General features: G+C 34.5%; 1 protein-coding gene across 2 annotated transcripts; it reads left to right on the top strand.

Annotated features, from left to right (window-relative positions):
* Positions 1-1041: 1041 nt before the first annotated feature.
* LOC132699884 (odorant receptor Or2-like) lies at positions 1042-16826 on the top strand. 2 transcript variants are annotated; one of them, XM_060666843.1, is made up of 8 exons: positions 1042-1164; positions 5047-5212; positions 10653-10821; positions 11596-11793; positions 13168-13267; positions 13633-13734; positions 16346-16501; positions 16552-16826. In XM_060666843.1, the coding sequence occupies exons 3-8, from the start codon at positions 10661-10663 to the stop codon at positions 16606-16608; spliced, it is 774 nt and encodes a 257-aa protein (XP_060522826.1). In that variant the 5' UTR covers positions 1042-1164; positions 5047-5212; positions 10653-10660; the 3' UTR covers positions 16609-16826. The 2 variants fall into 2 exon arrangements, with proteins under 2 accessions (XP_060522826.1, XP_060522827.1); XM_060666844.1 differs by lacking the exon at positions 11596-11793.
* Positions 16827-21637: the final 4811 nt, after the last annotated feature.

The raw sequence follows: 21637 nt of genomic DNA, 5'->3' as shown, positions 1-21637 counted from the left end.
CACCAAACGGAGAGCATCACTTTTTTTGGTGAATGTTGGCTTTTGACACGCTTTGAGCCGGTTCATCTTTTCTGCTCCATGACCTGTTGCGTTTAACATTGTCGTATACAACCCATTTTTCGTCCCCAGTAATAATCCGCTTCAAAAATGGATCATTTTCTTGACGGTTGAGGAGCGAATCACACACGTCAACGCGACGACACAAATTTCGCTCCGTAAGGACATTGGGCACCCACACATCGAGCTTCCAGGTTAAGCACATGCCTTTCAAATGGCAATAAACAGTCGAATTCGACAAATTTAATCTCTCACCGATCTCTCGTGTGGTTATTCGCCGATTTGCATCAACTAATGCCTTTATCGCATCTTTGTCAGCTTCGACCGGCCTTCCAGACCGTGGTGCATCTTCGACATCAAAATTTCCGGATCGAAATATTGCAAACCAGTTCTGGCACTGGCGTACTGTTAACACGCCTTCTCCATACACATCCGTCAATTTTTTTCTCGCTTGGACAGCATTTTTACCTTTTCTGAAGTAAAAAAGTAAAATATGACGAAAATGCTGCTTATTATTCTCCATATTTAAAAGGGCACCAACCAAAAACTACTGCGTAGAATTAATAGAACTTTTTCACACACAAACCTTGCAATATCAGCTCCCAAGACATATAATGGTTATGCGGCTTAAGTGTGAAGTTGGTTTCGAAAAAACGTAATTAAGTCCTCTGACGGGAAAAAACGAAATGACTTTCCGAACAACCTTATACTTTACTCGCTAATAAGGTTTTGTTTTGTTGTACTGTACATACATGATCATAGTTTTGGGTAGTTTTGTGGCATTAACATCAAAATCGTTAAGCATAACGCCAACTTTTTGCTTTCTGCCAATTTATGCAAATTAAAAATTATTTCTTTAAAATTTCAGAAGGATATAGACCCCAGCACATGAGGTTCGTGCGAAAAAGCATGCTCGCGGTTGGTATATGGCCGACAAACCTCGAAGGCTTAAAAGCTTCAATTTACGGGAAGTATTTTCTAGCAAGCATCGCATATTACTTAATTTTCGACTCCACAATATTAATCGAAGCTGCTAGAAGGATCCACGGTGGCGATATAATTGATTGCTTTGGCATTTTGATTGTATACAATGTCAGCTTATATAGGGTAAGAATTGCGTACTTCACTGACACTATTCGCTGAGTAAAAATGAAAATTTCTTATATGAATAATGTTACGCGAAGAAGAATTTACATAAGTGCTGCACAGCTCCCAAAAAAATTAAGAACTTGCAGTAATTCAAGAGAACTATGAAACTATGAAACAGCTGGTGTAAGTAGAGGAAAAAGTAATACACGGAAATTTAGTAATATCATTTACTCAAGAAATGAATCGATTTGTGGCTTTAACAAAAAAAAAATGCTCTATATTTTTTCCTTGTTTACTTTTTGGTGACGATAAAGGTTGGACGGAAATAGGGGTCACCGGTTTAGGGCATTTAAGTTTGAAAATGGAAAGACATGAAAATTCTGAAACCCACATTGATAATTGTACAAAATTTGGGTTAATAATAATAATAATTTTATATTAATTTTTCGGCTGAATTAGATACAAATCCAAATGACCATCTTCAATATTTAAGGGCACAAAGAAACTCAGAATGATCTATTACAAAAAATAATTGAGGAAATTATTATTACTATTATTATTATTATTATTATTATTATTTATTTAACATGCTAGGTTAACAAGTACAAATAGATTCAAAGTCCAAGGAGTTTTACATACACTCAATTTTTGGTTGCGCCTAGGTTTCTAAGAACCCGTATGCGCTTTCTTAAAAATAAGATAATAATTATATATACTTCCTTCTTACCTTATTATATAAACTAACATAACGTAATGCAGTTCAGTTCCCGCCCAACTAATCCAGCAAAATAATAAAAACAAAACAAACCACAGTTCAAAACAATTCACAATAAAGTACCAATTCTCTGTTTTTGCTTAAGGTAAGTTTTTTTGCAAGAATTGCAGAACACCTTAAAATTTTTAATAAGAACTCAACCAGTCTCCTTATTCTTATTATTATTAATCGGTCTGGTACTTGTTTAAACCAGAGCGTCCTTTCACCTCTTCAATGGTTCACCGCGACTTCTGTTTCCTGAAGGGGTGTCGTCATGAAACGGTCTTCATTCATTCTTAATACTTTTACAGCCCACTCTACCTCTCCCTTTGGGCCCATGAGCTAACTTTCTGAATCTTGTACTTATCCTTGATATCTTCATTCTTAATTCTTAAAGGTCCCAAAAAATGTTTGTCGTTTATTAAAAGCGAAAATGAGAAATCTCAGATGTGTATCCAGTTATATGAATTTTAATGACGTTGAGTTACATACTCGGCAAGATACACTCAACCCTTCTGCACTATGTTTTCGACAGATATGGATTAATTTAAACAAATTTAGAGAACAGGTAGCAAAAGCCAATAAAGTGGCAGGCTGCTTAAACGATGTAATTTGGCGAAACAAACATCCGAAAAAACATACAAAAGTATGAGTCTACAGAACAACGATCAGACCGATCATAGCCTACACGGCAGAAACCAGATCAGATACCGCAAAAACTAGACGACTTCAGGAGACTACGGAAATGAAGATTCTCCGCCGCATCTCAGGAAAAACACTGCTAGACAGAGAAAGAAACGAAAACATCAGGCAATCGTGCGGAGCGGACAACGTGAACGACTGGGTGCTCAAAAGAAAAAGACAATGGAATGACTATATTAACCGTATGCAAGATGGCAGACTAGTAAAAATCGTTAGAGAGAAATCACCAGACGGAAGACGTGGGACGACCGAGAAAAAGATGGAAAGACGATCTCAATCCAGGTTGAGAGGCAACCGATGAAGGAACAGGCCATAGGCCTACTATAGAAGAAAGAAGAAGAAATTTAGAGAATGGAAAATATAAGCATAAAGATGTTCTCCGAATATGAGGTGGAAAAAGCTCTTAAATTTATTAAACCTAAATTCGCAATGACTGTCGTTTTGTTCTGGCTAAACCGCTTGTAATACTTTTTAATATGTGTCTGAGAAACCAAGCCGTTCCCGATATATGCAAAATGTCTAAAATTATTCCCGTACACAAAATAGACTGTAGATGGCACATCGCAAAATATAAGGCTATTTCCTTTACATGTAATTTCTGTAAAGTTTTAGAATTTCTCCTACAGAACAAAATATTTCATGTTTGATCGCCTAGGTCACAAAATCGCTTGTTAATTTGTTTTCTTCATACTTGTGTAACCGCACTCAGTACGTCTATCTCTATGGTCACACTTCCGATGAATACATTGCTTCCTCAGATCTTCCTCGAGGCTCAATACTGGGACCATTATTATTCAACATTTTCATTAATGACATTGGTAAAGACCTTGATGTCAGCTTTTGATATATGCGGACGAAGTAAATTTTAAAAAAAAAAATTCGGTGTTCAGAGGATTGTCTTACTTTCCGGCGTAGTTTGGAGCAAATCAACAATTGGTTATTAAATAATAACTTGCAACTTAATACAGCCAAGTGTAATGTAAACTCTTTTACCACCATAACTGCAGCTGTAAAGTTTGTATTTCATCTTTTTGATAAAATCCTCTCCCATTCTAACACTTGTTGTAACACAGGGTATAATATTCGACTCGAAATTATCCTTTGTTCTGATGATTGATGATGATTTTCGCAATATTATTAAATATATTTGGTTATGTGTCTTTATGATCGCTATAATTACCATTATCTAATGACTTTATTTAAAATTTTGAATAACTTGTTTGATTGCTCTGGCCTATTATTTCTGTCCACACCAAGAACAAATATTTTAAAATTTTCACCTAGTTTCTCAATGTGCTTCAAGTACAATGCTCGACCCGATTTGGATTTTTTTTGGTAACCTCTTCCAAAGGTAAAAATGCTATTGCCCCGTCAACTATAATTATTTTCAGTCTTTTCCAGTTATCTTGTATATTTTATTAGTGTTAATGCTTATGTTAGGCTAGACTTTAGGTTAAGGTTTGTGATATCATAGTTGGGCTTCATGCCTGTTAAGACAACTGCTTTAAATAAATAAATAAATAAATAATGCTATCCATCTTTGTCTTATCCACAATGTCAATGTTTTCATTTGACAGATTTCAATCATAACTGTTAACTGTTGTTTATGTGCTATCAGCTCTTGTTTGGACTCTCATAGATGCAGACTTTTCTTTCTGTTACCAGAAACTAGTTTGACGCCACCGTATCGCTCAGGCATCCGATACAATCGACCGCTTAATAGTTTGACTTCTCCAATGATGCTTATTATTTGGACACCGAGGTTGTTTAACCATAGTGTTTGTCTTTTTATATTATTTTCATCTCCCAATAGGTTGAACAAGGCTAACTGGAATCATTCCCTTCTGATTCTTGCTAAGTTCCTAGTGCATAACTCCTAAATTAGCCTAATTAGGCCGCTGGTGTCTAAGATTTTCAGAATATGTTTCAACCGGATCTTACTGAAAGGTTTTTTCAATGTCAATAAAGCAAAAGAATACAAAATGTTTACACTCCAATGCTTTTTCGGCTAGTTATCTTATAACAGATTTGGCATCAGTGCAGGATCGGGCATGTCTAAAACTGTTTTAGGCGTCTTCAAGATTTATCATTATGGATTTGTTCGGTATGATAGTCAAGCATTCTTAATGGTAATAATTAATGTAGGTAGTTTGTGATCTGCGAATATACATCTAACTGTCTAATGACAATTATCTGTGGAACCCTGCATTTTGCCAAGACAGTGGTTTTGTGTGTGTTGGTTAGTGGGCTAATGCTGATTTTTTTTTAAGTTGGTTACGAAAGGATATTGTGTAGGTACAGGGTACAGCCTAGGTAACGCCATTTTTAAAGTGAAATGAATGGATGCTTCCATGGATCGTTACTTTAAATGTGTTGAGAATAGTTCAATTTAGCATTTTGCCCGTTCTTTGTGCAAACGACTTTATTTTTTGCTTCGGTTTTAGGTGAAGATATTCAAATCGCCAACATTTCAAAAATTGATCCTGCATGCTTTAGCCAAAGAACAACAAATTCTAAACTGTAGAGATGACGAAATCAAAGAGCTCTACAAGCGAAATGTTCGAGGAACGACGAAGTTCACTTATACTTACGTTGTTATTGGCACTGTGGGTAAGTACATCAAAATTAACTAACCAAAGACATTGCAAACAAAGATGAAACTCGAATTTCTTCACAGTTAAGCTGTGTTTCTCAATGCGACCGAGTTATAAGTCATTATTAAACAGTAAAACTTAATCGTTTAACCGTATCCATAGGCGCAGTATTGTACCTACGATGATTGTCAAGAGTCCAGAGAGTAGACGAACAGGTAGATGACCTGTTTTTTTATGTTTTTATTCTCAATGTGTTCAAAGCTCTTCGCCGCCAAATCTTAACATTCGAAGTTTCAAAAATAGTTGAAATGTGTTCGAATGTTACTGGAGTTGGACAGTCAACAATAGACCGACTTCTGCACTAGGATAAACGCGGCCCTAAAGAGAAATATAGGAAGAAAAGAAACTGTAATAATAAAATATGAAAAACACTTATTTAAGTTACAAAAAAATACGTACCCTGGACAAAAGAATATCTGAAATGCAAAAGGATGATTTTATTCCACCCACGGGTAAGAAGAAATTGTGGAAAACTTAAAAGGCCTGAATTTTCGTTTCGTAAGATAGAGAATCATTTGTAATAGGCCAATCATAGTGTGCAAGAGTGAATCAAGTGGTATTGTAAATAATAGATTTTTTAGATAATAATAAGAAACTGTCTTTATTGAAAATATTTCAATATAAGTAATAATACAAGAGTGTAACCACAAGAACAACAGCACCAACACAATAATTGTCAACAAAATACACACCCGTAAATACAAGAAATAGACGCATATCATAAACTTATACGCTTTTGCTAGATACGCTTTTTTGAAGGACTATTGTGGGGAGGGACGTTATAGCACAAGGTATTTCGTTAAATAATTTAACTGCGTGGTAACTAAAATATCTCTGGAAAGTTACCAAAGTGTCTCTAGGAACGCAATATCTTAAACAATGACGGGTGTCTCGATTATGAATATCATTTCCTCTGCAAACTTTATCAAACAAGTACGACGGGGTCTTATTGGAGTTTAGCAAAAAAACCAAAGTGGCTAACTGAACTTGAACCAACCCGAATCAGAGAGACACTGTGAAATATGGTCATACTTTCTGAGATTGTAACTAAAACGAATTCAAGCATTCTGAAGTCGTTGGAGTTTCCCTTTATCTCGATTAAGTATAGCTGGCCAATAGACGATACTGCAATAAGCGACATGGGATAAAACTAACATATCACAGAGTTTAAGTTTGACTTCTTTACTGAGAAAATGTTTATGAATATACAATATCCTCAACTTATAGAAGGATTTTTGTAACACCGAGCCAACATGCTTAGAAAACACCCAATAAATTTTTACACCCGTCTGAAGGAGAGGTAATCTCATCATTTAGCGTAGTCTTCAAAGAGGCGTTTTTTACAATATCTTCCCTTTTATTTCCAAATAATAACATCTGCGTTTTTTTAGTATTCACTAAGAGGTTGTGAGCCACAGATACCTCCGAAATTATTTTTAGATCTGAATTTATTTTCGTAGCGGCATTTTAAAGCTTCACTAGCAACAAAAGATAAATATATCTCAATATCATCGGCGTATTGATCAGATTTAGAAAATTTAAGTAAAGTAGAGAACTCAGCTGTATAAACTGAAAACAGAATAGGCCCCAGAATACTCCCCTGTGGAACACCCCTCCCCAAAGCAAAGGCATCTGAATGAGTATTTTTAAAAAATGAAAGAGCAGTCAGTACCTTTTATCCCGAAGAATTCCAGTTTAGCTAGGAGAAGGAAATGATCCAAGGTGTCGAAGAGTTTAATTTAGAATCCGCTGCTCTCAATGAATCATCAATAACATGAAACAACGCAGAAGTAGTGCTGCGAAAAGCTCTAAAACCAGATTGGGTGCCTGGGAAGATTTTGTTATCGCATAGGAGCTGACGAAGATGTTTAGCTGCAATTTTTTCAACAATCTTTGAGATGGTTGGCAACAAACTGATTGATCTAAAATCGTTAATACCACTTGGACACTCATTCTTTGGAACGGGTATAACTTCAGCTTGCTTCCAAGAGTCCTGAAAAACCTCGGTCAGCAGACCCTTATTAACAAGGAAAATGATATGATCGACTAAATACGGAGTAGTAAAAAGCATCATTTTTATATCAATATTGTCTGAGCCATGAGCGTTAGTTTTAACACTAATCAAAGTTCTATTAACTTCCTCAGGGTAAACTTTAGCAAAACGAAATCAATTAGGACCAAATGGTTTATTAATATAATTTGCCAATACAAACCCTTCATCAATTCCACAACAGTTCCAAAAGAAATAAAAGCATAATTAAAACTATTAGGTCAACCAAAATTGTTTTCAAACATTAAAATAGGATTACTGTGCACTTGAATGTACTTGCCAAATATGCCCTTTTCTCGACTCTCACACGGGAGTTCACAAAATTTCGTAATTCTCTATACTCGTTTAAAGCAATATCTGACTTAAGACGTTTGTATCTTAAACGTGACCTATTTTTAAGTTTTATTAAAAGTTTAAGCTTTTCGGTAAGCCAAGGGGCTGGGGGTCTCTTAATTCTAACTGTTGTTAATGGAGCATTAATATTCGTAAGTCAATCTGAACGTTTATATCATCAAGAGAGTATAAAAGATCCCAATTAATTGCTCTAAGACTGTCCATAAACAATTCATTATCGAATGCCGAAAAATCTCTAAAGGTTCGAAAAAGGGTTGGATGACGGTCTTTCTGCAGATTACAAGAAACAATACAGTGATCTTAGATATCATGTACTTCAATATTGTCACATATGAATAAATTAGAGGTGAGCGAACTAGAGTTTCCAGTAACCCAGTTGATGCATGCCGAAGTTGGTGAGAGTATTTGAAAATTAAAAATAAGCAGTAGTATTAGTTTTAAACAGATCAACATTGAAATCTCCGCCAAACATCAAAAAATCAAATTGAGGAATAAGTGCGGCAAGGACCTGTTCCAGAGAGTCAAAACATTCAAGTAATTTAAATGTTGGAGGTCCATAAACAGTTCCTAGACACAACGTTTTCTCTTCGATCTTAATAGACAACCATAATTGTGTTAACTTTAAAATGACTGCAATAATAAAAAGCTACCCCTTCACCACGTGATTCACGGTCACGCCTTACAATGCTATAATCACCAATGTTTAGACCATCATTAGGTACAAGAGTTGAAAGTCAAGTTTCTGAAAGACCCACAGAGTCAATTCCAGAATACACAATAAATTGAGAAAAATGATCAAAGTCAAAACGACGTCATCTTATATCGAAATGAGCAAAAGCGCAAGAATCGCTAGACATGCGTATCCTAAACAACTAAATAACTAACAAAAATGAGGAATTTGCACCAAAAAAAAGCACCAGCAAGTCAGGAAACGCCCAAACAAAAGAGTAAACAAACATGTCTGTCCGGTCAAGCAAATATCGTTCAGCATAACTGAATGAAGGTTCTCATAAATCTTATTAACACATAAGCAAAATAATCGGCAAACACGAGACGAGATTCCATATACAGCAACTCTTGTATTAACAAATCCGCAATATAAACCGCAAATAAACAAAAAAAAAACAAAAACAAAAACGGGATGAGATATAATTTCAAATAGCGATAACACAACTGTGCCTATTATACTAACTGTTACAACATTAGAAATAAGTCAGTATAGTAAGAGAGCTAGATCTAATATTAGCATTTTAAAATTTCCAGAGAAAAGTAGGATTTAAAAAGACAAAAAGTAAAATAAAACGATAAGTTTTTTTCCAAGTCTATACCAACTGTAAACAATAGCCAGTAATGAATACGTGGGCATGCATATTTTTCCTTTGGCAAACCAGACCTGTCTATGTCCGTATCTAACTTTAGTCGCTCTGAGTAGTTTATATCTTTGGGGAGACGGATCTTCGTAGGCCGGCGGTCGCCAACCTGGTAGCCCTCACAACGATTTTAATTTTAAAAACACAAACTGCAAAAATCGGAGAAGCTTCAAAATTCCACAAAAAAAATCTAATTGTCACGTGGTTTCCGTGTGGGCAGCTCGCTATTTATTCCAAAATTAACAACGGAGATACCTAGCTCTTCTACCACTAAAAACCTCGTTCTTTTTAATATTTGCTATAAAAGAAACCAACATTGTAGGAGGTTTATGGAAGTTATCTTTCCCAAAATAAATAAGAACTAAAAGTTCAGATTTTCACGTGTCTTTATCTTGACATTTTATAAAGACACGGTGTTGTCGAAACAATTGTCATGTAAAAATATATAATTTTGTGAAAATCTGAACTTTTAGTTCTTATTTAACTTCAGTTCAAGTTAGCTTTCCCCTTAAGCCTAAAAACGGAATGAATCTCACACAAAGAACACGAGATTTTCAGAGTATCCCTTATAAAACAAGTTATATCAGTAAGCAAATCCTCGTTCGCTTTAGCTTCTAAATCATTAAAACGCAGTACGTTGTGCTCCAAATTGTCAAGCCTCTCTTGCAGCTTAACAATATGCTTAGAATTTTGGAGAAGAACGTGGTTAACGCAGTCTAAAGAGTTACTAATTTGGGACAATTTGTTTAATTTGGTTCGAGATGTTCTTGTTCTTGTCCTCCAATTTGCTAGAACTTCCACTTCTAGTACCACCAGCCATTATATCAGATAGACGACAACTTTATTGAAATCACAAATCCAAAAGAACTAGAAAACGTCATACCGTCAAAATACACTTTCATAGTCTAGGTTGTGATTGAGTTTGAAAGTGCATTTCCTGTTTTCACACATAAACTATTTTCCTGAAAATCTTGGAGCAGTTAGCGAAGAACAGGTAGGTTTCACCAGGACATTAAGAAAATGGAACGGCGATACCAATGCAGATGGAGCATAACGATGATGGCGGACTACTGGCTGGATGTTAAAACGAGATATACTCTTAAAAAGACACAGCCCAATGTCCAGACAACGCAGCTTTCTGGAAAGACGAAAATTTCACTCAAAAAAGTTTGAGTAAAGTTTTTTCTTCACTTTTTTTTAAAATAGGATTCCACTTTTTATACTTAATTAAAAAAAGAAATTATTTTAGAAATATCTCCTTTTTTCTTAAATATTTGCAAAAAAACTTTACGTGATACAAATAAATGCATAGAACTTTTGTAATCATCCTTTCAAAATTATGTAAAATCAATTTTCAAATTAAAAACATCTGTCAAAAAGTTTAATTTTGTAGGCCTGTGTTATCTTTACATTTTATCTGAACTTTACAACTTTTAAGTTGTCCACCCTGTTATTGCGAATTTATATTTTATTACTCCTTCGCATTAAGAAACGACATATTAACAATTATTTCTGACTAAATTTGACCTAAGTGCAAAAAAAAAATCAAAAAAATTCAATGGAATCAGAAACTTAAAAACAAATTTGTTAAGAATAGTCAAATCTGTTTTTGCGTCCTTCAGGGATCGTCATGTTTATTGTGTGTCCGTTTATTGACGATATAGTGCAACCTTTGGGCTATAGCAATGATACGGGTGTCTGGCAACGTCATGAAATTTTCCCAAACTGGTTTCCCTTCGACCGCGACCGATATTACGTAACTGCGTATGTGCTACAATTCGCAGCAGGTTGGTAAGTCTTTTTAAAATTTATAGATATTTTTTGGTCGTTGCATAGGTCTTCCTCTCTTTCTTTAATGTCTCTCTCTTTCCCTTCTCTCCAACTCTTTAGTGGTCTGCGTGGTTCTTCTGGTTGCCAAACGTGTTCATTTTAGAATTCTATCTAGAGGAATCCTCTGTATATATCCATACCATACCCAGTTGTTTGTTTCGGGTGTAATAATCTCCCTAAACTCATTTGTTGGTCATTATTCTCTTCTAGAAATCGAATCCAGAAGTCAATTTCCGTTGCTCTTAGGGTTTTCTTTCTTTAATTGCCCATATTTCTGATCCAAATGTGCCCTAAACTATTGTGTATATACTCGTCTTCTGTTCTCTTTTGATATGTTTGTGTAACAAACAATTTCGTTTAGCAGATATTTGTAAGCGTCCGTGTTTGCTTCTTATATAGTCGGTTTTTCCTATGTTTACTTCCATTCCGCAGAGTTCATATTCATCAATCAATTTTATTGTCATTTAACTTAGATGTTCGTAATCTTGGGGTAGGATAATAAGTTTGCTCTACCTTGTGGAGCTTATAAAGAATTTTCAGACTTTTCGCATGCCCGTTGTAGTGATAGTTTTACGTGATGCTCTAGCTCATAGTTTACGGGATACAGGTGGTGACTTAGTAATGCAAGCAACAAGATTTTCTTCTACTGCTGCATGCTTCATTTTGTTATGTGCTTTTACAAACTTTACCGATACCGAGCAGGAGCTACACACTGCTAAACTTGCAAATTTTTAGTTTGGGCTATACGTACATCGTACATGGCGGAGCCCTATTTATATCGTTGCTGACGTTCTCCGTAGGACAGTTTAAAATAATTCAACATGTTTACTCCAATTTGTCGCGTTACGCTAAAGCTTTGGGAGAAATTGGCACAGCCCGATCGGAAGAGATAATTGCGAAAGCCCTTTCGAAAGAACATCAACTTAATATACGGTAAAATACATCAGCAGGGCTGCTTTTTGAAAATGGTCTACATATTATGGTTTTATGGGATTATCCAACCACAGCTCAGTATATGAGTCAGGAATTTTGTTTCGGCACAAGCGGAGCGAGTGCGATGGACTTTTGCTGCAACCATCAGTTTTTGTGTACATTTTTGCAAAACAATACAATACATTCACTGAGTGTCGTGTGACATGACCGTCAGAATTGACAAACGTCAAAATTCAAACCGTGTCAATTCTGACCGTTATGTCAGTAAACTTATTCGTGTTGTTTGACAAAAATGTACCCAAAAATTTAGGTTCTTAGAAAATTAGTATATTATGACTCACGAGTTTATTTCACGCGAGGGGAGGGCAGCGTTTAATAAACGAGTGACTTAAAAAGTGTACCGAACGTGTTGCATACTATAATTTTTCTACGACAATTAGTTTTTGAGTACATTTTCGCAAAAAAATACGAATACACACGATAAACGTCAAAATTCAAAGCGTGGGAAATATCTCCGAAAACATCCGATTGCTTCCAAATCCGTGCGGTAAAATCCCGGAAATGTCCGAAGTGGCTCGGATTCGTGGGAAACGAAACTGACGTGGTAAGCTTTTTAAGCCACTCACTTGTTACCTCAAAAACGAATAAGGTGAATTTTGTCTAATAGAGACACGTATTTTAGGAAATTTTAGATTGCAACATTAGTAACTTGCTTGCCTACTATTTTCTTTCTATATATTTCAAATGTGAAAGATAAATTCGATAAAAACTTTTTTGCGCAAGTTAAAAAAAGGTTATTACAATTCCTATTCGATCGTCGTAGTCTATTACTTCGATATTTTCTTACTTTATTCACCAATGCTACTAAAATGACACAGAAAATATTTTTTCCTGTTTCTTGCTGTAATGGACTAACAGAAAATTTTTTATTTACACCAAGCAAAGTACTAAAACCCCTTATTATGAGTACCAAATATCACTAGATTGTCGTTTACCACGAATTAACAGTAACACGAGTATCAAACTTTTTTTTAACACCGTTCAGAAAGGAAACAGCATGTCCGAAAATTGTATACCACATTTTCGTCTTTAAATTAGGCGACAATTCGTCTCATTCCTTTTGTCGGAGACGTTAGGAAACACTTAGGAAATATTAGATGCGAGTTTAAACCTACGGTTACTTCAATGCTCAAACAGTGTCATGTTACAAAAAGCATAATGTTATGTAGACCCGATTATAAAGATATTTACCAAACAAACACTAGAAGCAAAACAATTGACCAGTCCCATAAAATGAAAAATATGTCTTCGGATTTCAAAGACGCTTCGTACTTATACATTTGAACATAATTAATATAATTTGTTGTACCGCAGTTTTGTCAACGAGATAAACCATGCCATGCAGTGGTACATATTTTTGGACTTCAGTGTGTCATCTTTTCAGCTTGCGGTGGTCGTATTTCAATTGTTACAGGTAAAAAAGTATTTTTGTTTTTTACAAGACAGTTAAAGTTAGTTTCCTATATTACCACCAAATCCACAAGTATCTGATCCTCACCACACAATGTAGTAATTCATTTTGTTTAAAGTGTTTACTATACTGTGATATTTTATCCATTCGTTTCGTTAATGTGTAATTAATTGCACAATATATTTCATTATTTATTTTTGACTGAAGCAGGAGCTCGTTGATATATATACATTTTCAAGGTTTTCTAATAATTACCAAAAACGAATGTCTAGAGGCTGAGAAGCCCAAATCTTCGAAAAATAGAGTGATCTGCAATTATTCAATTTGTTTAATTCAACCTTTAAGACAACCAATTCGCTTATTTTCAGAGCACATCAAGTGTAGAGATAATGGCGTCTTGTTCATATTTCTGTACTTTATCTACTCAACTGTTTTTATTGTACTGGAATGGACATGAGATCGTCACACAGGTAAAACGCTAAAATTTTCTTTGTTCGCTTAGCTGAAATTCAATAGGTCATTTAACACATGCAATTGTATCATAGAATAAAACTACCACATATTTTATTTGAATTCACCATTTAATTATAAAAAAGCGCCCCTAATATAGATAAAACAAACAAAATTTTTACCACTGACCAATTTTTAAGCTGGGTGCACACAATTTGCGCGGACAGAAATATACTGATGTAAGGTTTGGTCTCGAACCACTTTATGGCTAAAGTGCGAGCGTAAAATAATTCAAATTCTAATATCTTCGAAACTGCGAACATTAAATATTGCTGAAGTGATACTAACTAAAAACGGCAAAAGGTATAGTCTACTAGTATACCCAGCTATTGGAGTAACTAAGGTGGACTGAGTCATTTTCATTCCTTAAACAACGGCGTCACATATTATCTTATTAAGATATAGTTTTTTTCGAATTTTAAACATCTGTTCACAAGCATGTGGCTGAAGTTAGATTTGGAATGGACCAGTTCGTTATTTACCTTAATTAAAAAAACGTATTCCTGTGGAAATGTCGGGAACGTAAGCACGTAATTATTGTAAGAGAACTACCAAAAACCATATCCAATGTTGCTATACAGAAAATGAGCCCTTTTCCCTTCACATCCACCCAAAAAATGAATTAAATTAATTGCTATTTCGTTATCTCGAAAAAATCTGACGTTGTCCCAGAGATTCAACCAGACCATTAAAGAGCCACTTAGGAGAGCGCCAAAATGATGGTCGGGTAGATATAAAACGTTGTCCCAGATATTCAATTGGCCCATTGAAGCTTTCGAGAAGATATAAAATTACCCTCAATATTGAAATACCCAAATGTTCGATATTTATTTCGCAGTGGCAAAAAAAGCTTGACATTGTCCCACAAATTCAGCCAGACCATTAAAGAGTCACTTAGGAGAGCTTCAAAATGATACAACTCAACCGCCTCGAAATCGTCCAGAAGATATACTACCCCCAATTCGCCATTATCAAAGTAGATATTTGGTTTTTGACTCTAAATTTACCCGCAAAGATTTTCTTAATTTCATTTGTACCTTTCATTTATATATTTATTTACCCGTTCATTAAAAGTTTTCTCGGACATTTGAGCTTTTGAGATTAATAACAATTGCATATTATGTTTCATTATAAAATATTTCCGGTATAAGGAATGCTAATATTCGACAGGGGACTAAATTCTGTATTTGATGCCGTTTAGGGTGTTCCATATAAAGAAACTACAATTTGAATCGTTTCCGGATTAGGAGCAATAATTATCATACTGGTTGTACAATTTTTTTTCAAATAATTCAAAAAGAAAAAGAGAGAGGCATATACACTCTTTGAAAATTAACTTAAAATTAACCATAGCACTAAAACATGATAAAATATACAGGGCGTGCAACTCAACACTTTAAATATGACAACCATTTGAAAATGAATTCTAGGGCATCTCATAGTTGGAGGTAGTTTTATATCTTTCCGACGCTTTCAAGGTGGTTGAGTAATACATCATAATTCAACATGTGGGACAACTTCAAATTTTTTTGAGATTCCTAAATAAATTGATATTGCGAAATAAATACATCGAACTTTTGGATATTTCATAGTTGGGGTAGTTTTATATCTTCCCGAGCCTTTCGAGGAGGTTGAGTAATACTTCATTTTGAAGTTCTATCAAGTGGCTATTCAATGGTCTAATTGGATATCTAGGACGTCAGATTTTTTTGAGATTCCGAAATAAATAAAACGAAATGAAATTAAGAAAGTCTTTGCGGGTAAATTCAGAGTCAAAAACCAAATATCTACTTTGATAATGTCGAATTGGGCGTAGTATACCTTCTGGATGATTTCGAGGCGGTTGAGTTATATCACTTCGAAGCTCTGCTAAATGATTTTAATGGTCTGCCTGAATCTGTAGGACAACGTCAAGCTTTTTTTGCCACTGCGAAATAAATATATCGAACATTTGGGTATTTCAATATTGGGAGTAATTTTATATCTTCCCGAAAGCTTCAATGGCCCAATTGAATATCTGGGACAACGTCGGGTTTTTTGGAGATTCTTAAATAAATAAAACGAATTTTTGGGGTATCTCATTATTGGGGGTATTTTTATATCTTCCCGACAGTTTCGAGGTAGTTGAGCAATACATCATTTTGAAGCTCGCCTAAATGGCCCTTTAATGGTCTAATTCAATATCGGGGACAACGTCGGATTTTTTTGAGATTGCTAAAAAAATATAACGAACTTTTGGATATTTCATTGTTGGAGTAGTTTTATATCTTCCCGACCGTTTCAAGGTTTCAATTATTATTTGAGGTGATGCGCACGGAAAAGGGGTTATTTTCTGTATAGCAACATTGAATATGGTTTTTGGGAGTTCCCTTAGAATATTTCCGTGCTTTCTTTCTCGGCATTTCCACAGGAATACGTACGAACTGGTCCACTGTAATATTCGCAAATCCGAATCCAAATCCAAATCTAACTTGAGCCACATTTCACAAGCAACGTCTGATGAAGATCTTTCTAAGGTTCGGTTTCTTTCATTGTTAATGAATTCTTCGTTTTTAAGTTTCGGTATTTCAGCATGAAAATATTGCCGAATGCGTTTACAAAAGCGATTGGCCAAGCTATGACGCAAAAACCACAAGAATTATGCAGATGACAATGGTTAGAGCTCAAAAACCTCTTAAACTCAACATCGGTCCTTTGGGATACGTAAAAGTCGACGCTTTAATACAGGTCAGTAAATGACCGGAATGCATCACACTAGCTTATTTAATATTTTGTAGATATTTAAGACTATCTACTCCTACGTGTGTCTTATAACCGGAAATTGGGACGTTTGAAGAAGAAATGTGACCTCCCTGATACACACCAAGTGGCAAAAATATCCATTAAAATTTTTGCTTTCAATTCGAGCTTGGAAGAATATAAATAAAAACGTGCTTGCGTTTAATTTACACCTACAATGTATTAGTTATTTATGTTAACGACCTACTTTACTATCAGTCGAATCAGAAAGTTGAATTCTAATGTCACTAACTACATTGTAATATTTTGTCTAACAGAAATAATAGTAACTAATATGCATGTAGTTGGCTAAGTTATAATTAATTAAATTTTTAGGTGTCTAACATATTCAAAAGTGAACGTAGAGGTATGCTTAAGTAGTTCCATGTGTTTATTGGTGTTATATAGGCGTTCTGAATAAGAAAGCTTTTCATTTCTTTTGAATAGTACCGAATAAAAGAGATTTGTAAAGTTAGAACGGAGAATACGCAAATACACTAGTCTGGAGTAAGGAATGGTAGGGGTGGGGAATGGGGGATTACTGAATTCCCGAAAATTAATTTCTGTGCAGTTCTCAAGATATTTTATTTAGCACTTCAAAGGAACGTCCTCATTTCTGTCTTTTCTAGTATTGGGATTAAAATTGCATCGTGTCTGTCATCAAAAAATTGTCAATTAAAAATTGTTATCTACTAAAACTACACGCAGACATACATATAGAAATTACACCGTCTCTACCGGACTTTAGATCAATGCACGCAATAATTTAGCTATCCCCACTATCAACAAAAATTTCTTTTTATGTTCAAGATAGAAAAATCAAAATTTTCATAGTTACAAATTATATGTAGAATTTTTAAAACTAGGAAAAAAAAATTGATAAAAATGGTACCATTGGACACTCTAATATGAATTTTAAAGTACCATCGACAACTAGAATGACCAGAAAACAAGTAATCCCATGTACAACTGATGACAATACCTACATAAAGCTTAAACGAATGATGTGATCCTCATATATGGATGTTCTTCTAAAGTTATCAACCTCCATTTTCGAAAAAGAATTTAATCCATTATTTCCTTGCAATTTCATCTTTTGGTAAACTAAAAAATACAATGTAAATTGAATGACATTATCTGGATAAGTGACTATTACATCACAACTAGGAAATAGACATATATACCAGTCTATAAGAAAAATGGGACTTGCAATGTAACCCAAAAAGGTGTACTAAATAGTTATTTACACAAGGTGATATTTACAATTCAAGGACATAATTTACTCCTTTGTCAAGGATTCTAAAAATATTAAGAGACTAATCAAGATCTTTTCTTCACAAGTAATGCATATTATATTTTTCTGCTCAAGTTGTTCCAAACCCAACAAGCACATGTACAATAGTTTTTGGGAGGACCTGTTTCTAGTGAATGAGTGTCAAATTGTGTGTGTTTGTACTGCAGTATTCACTTACCCACCTCTCCTATGGATAAAATATCCCAAATTTTGAATAGCTGCCTAGTAATTTAAAAAAATTCCTGCAGATATATCTTTTAAATTCTTCCTGTTGCAGCTGAACTGATTTTGCTAATTCTCCACTTTTTTGCGGTAATAAATTCTGTAGTGTTTTGAGCAATAGAAAGGCCATTTCGTTTTCGCTAAGCGTGATGACAAACGAAAAAACTTTCCCATATTGATTTTTACAAGGATTTGTAGTTGACAAGGGATATTTCTTAGACTTCCTCTAATTTTTGTACACTAAATCATATTATACCGTGGACCAGAAATATAGTGGTTTTACAATCGATCCCGTGATTAACTTTGCCTACTGTTTATTACTCCAAAACCTTACCCGTAACCATTCCAGGACCGTTCTAAGAATTTAACTACCTACACTAACAAACGGGATATAAGTATGTTTTCAAACTTTTTCGCTGACCAATTCTTGAAACATGTAGATAAAAAAATTGGTATCAAGTATCAATTTATTAAGTTAAATGTCACTTGTTTTTATTTCTGCTCCTACTTCACCTTCTGAATGTCTTATAAAATTCAAACATCCAAAACAATTTGTTTAGCATTCGAAGACAAATGGATCCGTTTTTTATTTGCCGAGGTAGTTCGTCTTCAAAATTTTCATTGGGTTCGACTACCGTCTCCATTTCGTCTTTAAATTCTGCTTTGTTTTTCATGTCTTCTTTAACAGGGGAACATCTGCTTCATTCCATGGTCTCCACATTTTAAAGTGTTAAAAAATAGGCACCTTCAAAAAATATTTAATTGTAACATTCTAATAAATATTTATCTGTATTCTTATGACTTAACTATATCTACCGCGAGTGTAACCTATAGTCTTAAAAAAGAACACACAAGACAAAAATGATTATTTTCAAACTTACCTGTAAGGTAAATAGAGTAAAGGTACTTACCCTTACCCTTTGAACTATCCAGTGAAAACAGCCTCGCAGGGTCAAAGCTGGAGAATCAGGTACATACGTACTTACTGGAAGAATCACGGTCAAATACCTCCGTAATATATACGAACATGTTGCAATTTAGATTAAATTCTTAGGAACGATACATATAACCTGATGTTAAAATAAACGCTTCTACTTATTCAAAAATACCCCGCAGCAGGCAATGCAGAATAAACATATTTTGGGATGGATTTTACCACGATCCAGCGAAGGTCTGCGGTTAAGGTACTGTAAAATACTTAAAATCCACATTTAGTAAATTGACATGTAAATATTTGTGTAAGTCTAGTTTTCAGTTTGTTAAATGAAAAACATATAGGCATCACAGTTTCTCTAAGATCCTATTAGGTCCTCATATTTGCAACATTTGCTGAAATTTCATGAAGATACAAAGTATTGAGAAGCACCAATTATACAAGTTTGTGAGTCGGAGTTCTCTATAAACCACCTTTAAATTAACTTGTAACAGAAAAATTACGGCAATGTCGCAAATAAATTTTAAAATTATTGACGATCTTATGTATTTGATGTTATTGGAAGAAGAAGAAGATAAGGAACAATTACTCAAGGAGAACATGTGTGCACATGAAATGTTCCGAAATCGAAAATCAGAAGGATTTTATAATACACTAATTGATTCTCCCCTAAATGAGGATAATAAAAATATTAGAGACTTCTTTAGACTAAATCCCGCGCAATGTAATTTTGTCTTAAATCTAATAGCAGAGGATATAACAAAAGTTGGTACAAATTTTCTGCAAAATCCAATAACAGCAAGAGAAAAGTTGGTACTAACATTAAGGTAAGGAAACATTTTTTTTTAGTAAACATGTTTTATTAAGTTGCGAACCTAGAAACTACAAACTATTGACATAAGTTGAACTGTATATACATTGACATGAAATGCAGATGCATTGTATGAGGTGTTCTAGTGTCGCCATAAAATAATACTTGTATTAGAAGGCTCATTTTTTTTATATGTCGAGTAATCTCAAAGTCGCTGAGATAACTTTGTAGAAGAATTTGGTGTAAATATTTCTGTAGGCTGAACGACGTTATAAGTACGTTGGTGTACAAGTAATGTTATTATTATAATTTATAAGAATAAAAGGTTATCCTGCAATGATGTCGAGCTTTTTTTTTGCAAATTATTTGCAACAGTCAAAATGTTTATTATTGCTTCAGGGGGTAGTTTTTGCGGATAGACTGATATTTTCCATAAAGTAATCTATCTCGTGTTCTTATGAGCTCGTTCTTCAAATCTTTTTATATTTTAAGACTCCTTAGATTCCCTTTGGCATATTTTTTTTATGTCTTCGAAAGGAAAAAGGTGTTGATGACCTACTGTTAGATACCATTATTGGTAATGGTGACTTCTGACTTTCAATATCGGTTTCCATGGTACGTTTGGCTTATTCTCCCCTAGTATTCAAAGATTTTCTTTTATGTTTAATACTGTTGAGGAATGTATGTCGTTCATAGAATTTCCGTTTTACAGACTTGTCTGAAGCAGATGAACCAGTCCCCATTTTTGTTTTGTTTTTGATTCGGAACAAATGACCTTTAATACTTTTCTAGCGCTTTTTATATTCATCGACCACAAATTAAAAAAAAATATATTCTTTTTGTATATTTATTTAAAATTGTTAGATCAATTCGTAAAAGTATTAATTACTTTAGGCTCTAGTGCGAAAGAAGGTTGGTACTTTTCTAAAATTTATAAAGTATGTATCTATACCTATTAGAGGTAGTAGAAAAAATGTATGCAACTGCATTTCTTTTTACAGGTGAAGGTTTACTTAACACAATTCCTGCATAAATAACTACATTAAATTTTGGCTATTTTCTAAAACGTGAAATAACTGTCAAATCTACTTATAAAATTCTTCTTTACGAGCATTATTAACATTTGCCTTTTTTTCAGATGCATGGCCATAGGTCAAACCTGTAGATCAATGAGTTTTGCTTTCCGAGTCTCACAGTTACATTAGTACCATCGTTAAAACAACATTAGCTGCCATTCGTAAAAATTTGGTGCTAATTTTTGTCACCAACCTCTCTCTCTTCGGTTCTGACTCCCATTAGGGATTGTAGTGGCCAGAGTAACATCGTGAATGTCTTTTGTCATCTCGATGACATAGTGCATTGGCTTGCTACAGGTAGTTGTGGTCTACCTTGCCTTGAATTATGAGTCTTTCTATATTGTCAGGACTTTTCCTCTTTACCGTTTGGTAGCATCGATCTTCTTACGTTCCGCCTGTCTGAGAATCCACGCTTCGCAGCCATATGTCAATATTGGGAGTACCAGACAGTTGACTAGTCGCTTTTTGATAGTTCTTGAAATCTGTGGTTCTCATCAGATCTTGGTCAGTCTCTCAACCTTTGCCATGTTGCACCTTGTTTGCCATGCTTCACTTCTTCTTCCGATGTGCCTGTATTTGTCAATAGTGATCCCAGATGTACGTATGATTTAACTACTTCAAAGCGGTCTATATGACTTATATTTGGATGGTTATGTTGCCTATCAACTATCATGATTTTTGTTTTTTGTGTATTGAGTTCCAGACCTAGCCGATTGCTTTCGTTTTCTGCCCTATTTACTAAATTGAT

The sequence above is a fragment of the Cylas formicarius genome, unplaced genomic scaffold (assembly GCF_029955315.1).
Source record: "Cylas formicarius isolate icCylForm1 unplaced genomic scaffold, icCylForm1.1 PGA_scaffold_3__17_contigs__length_32017465, whole genome shotgun sequence".
Taxonomy (NCBI): Eukaryota; Metazoa; Arthropoda; class Insecta; order Coleoptera; family Brentidae; genus Cylas; species Cylas formicarius.
Note: the sequence above shows the minus strand (reverse complement) of the source record. Positions and strands in the feature narration are given on the sequence as shown.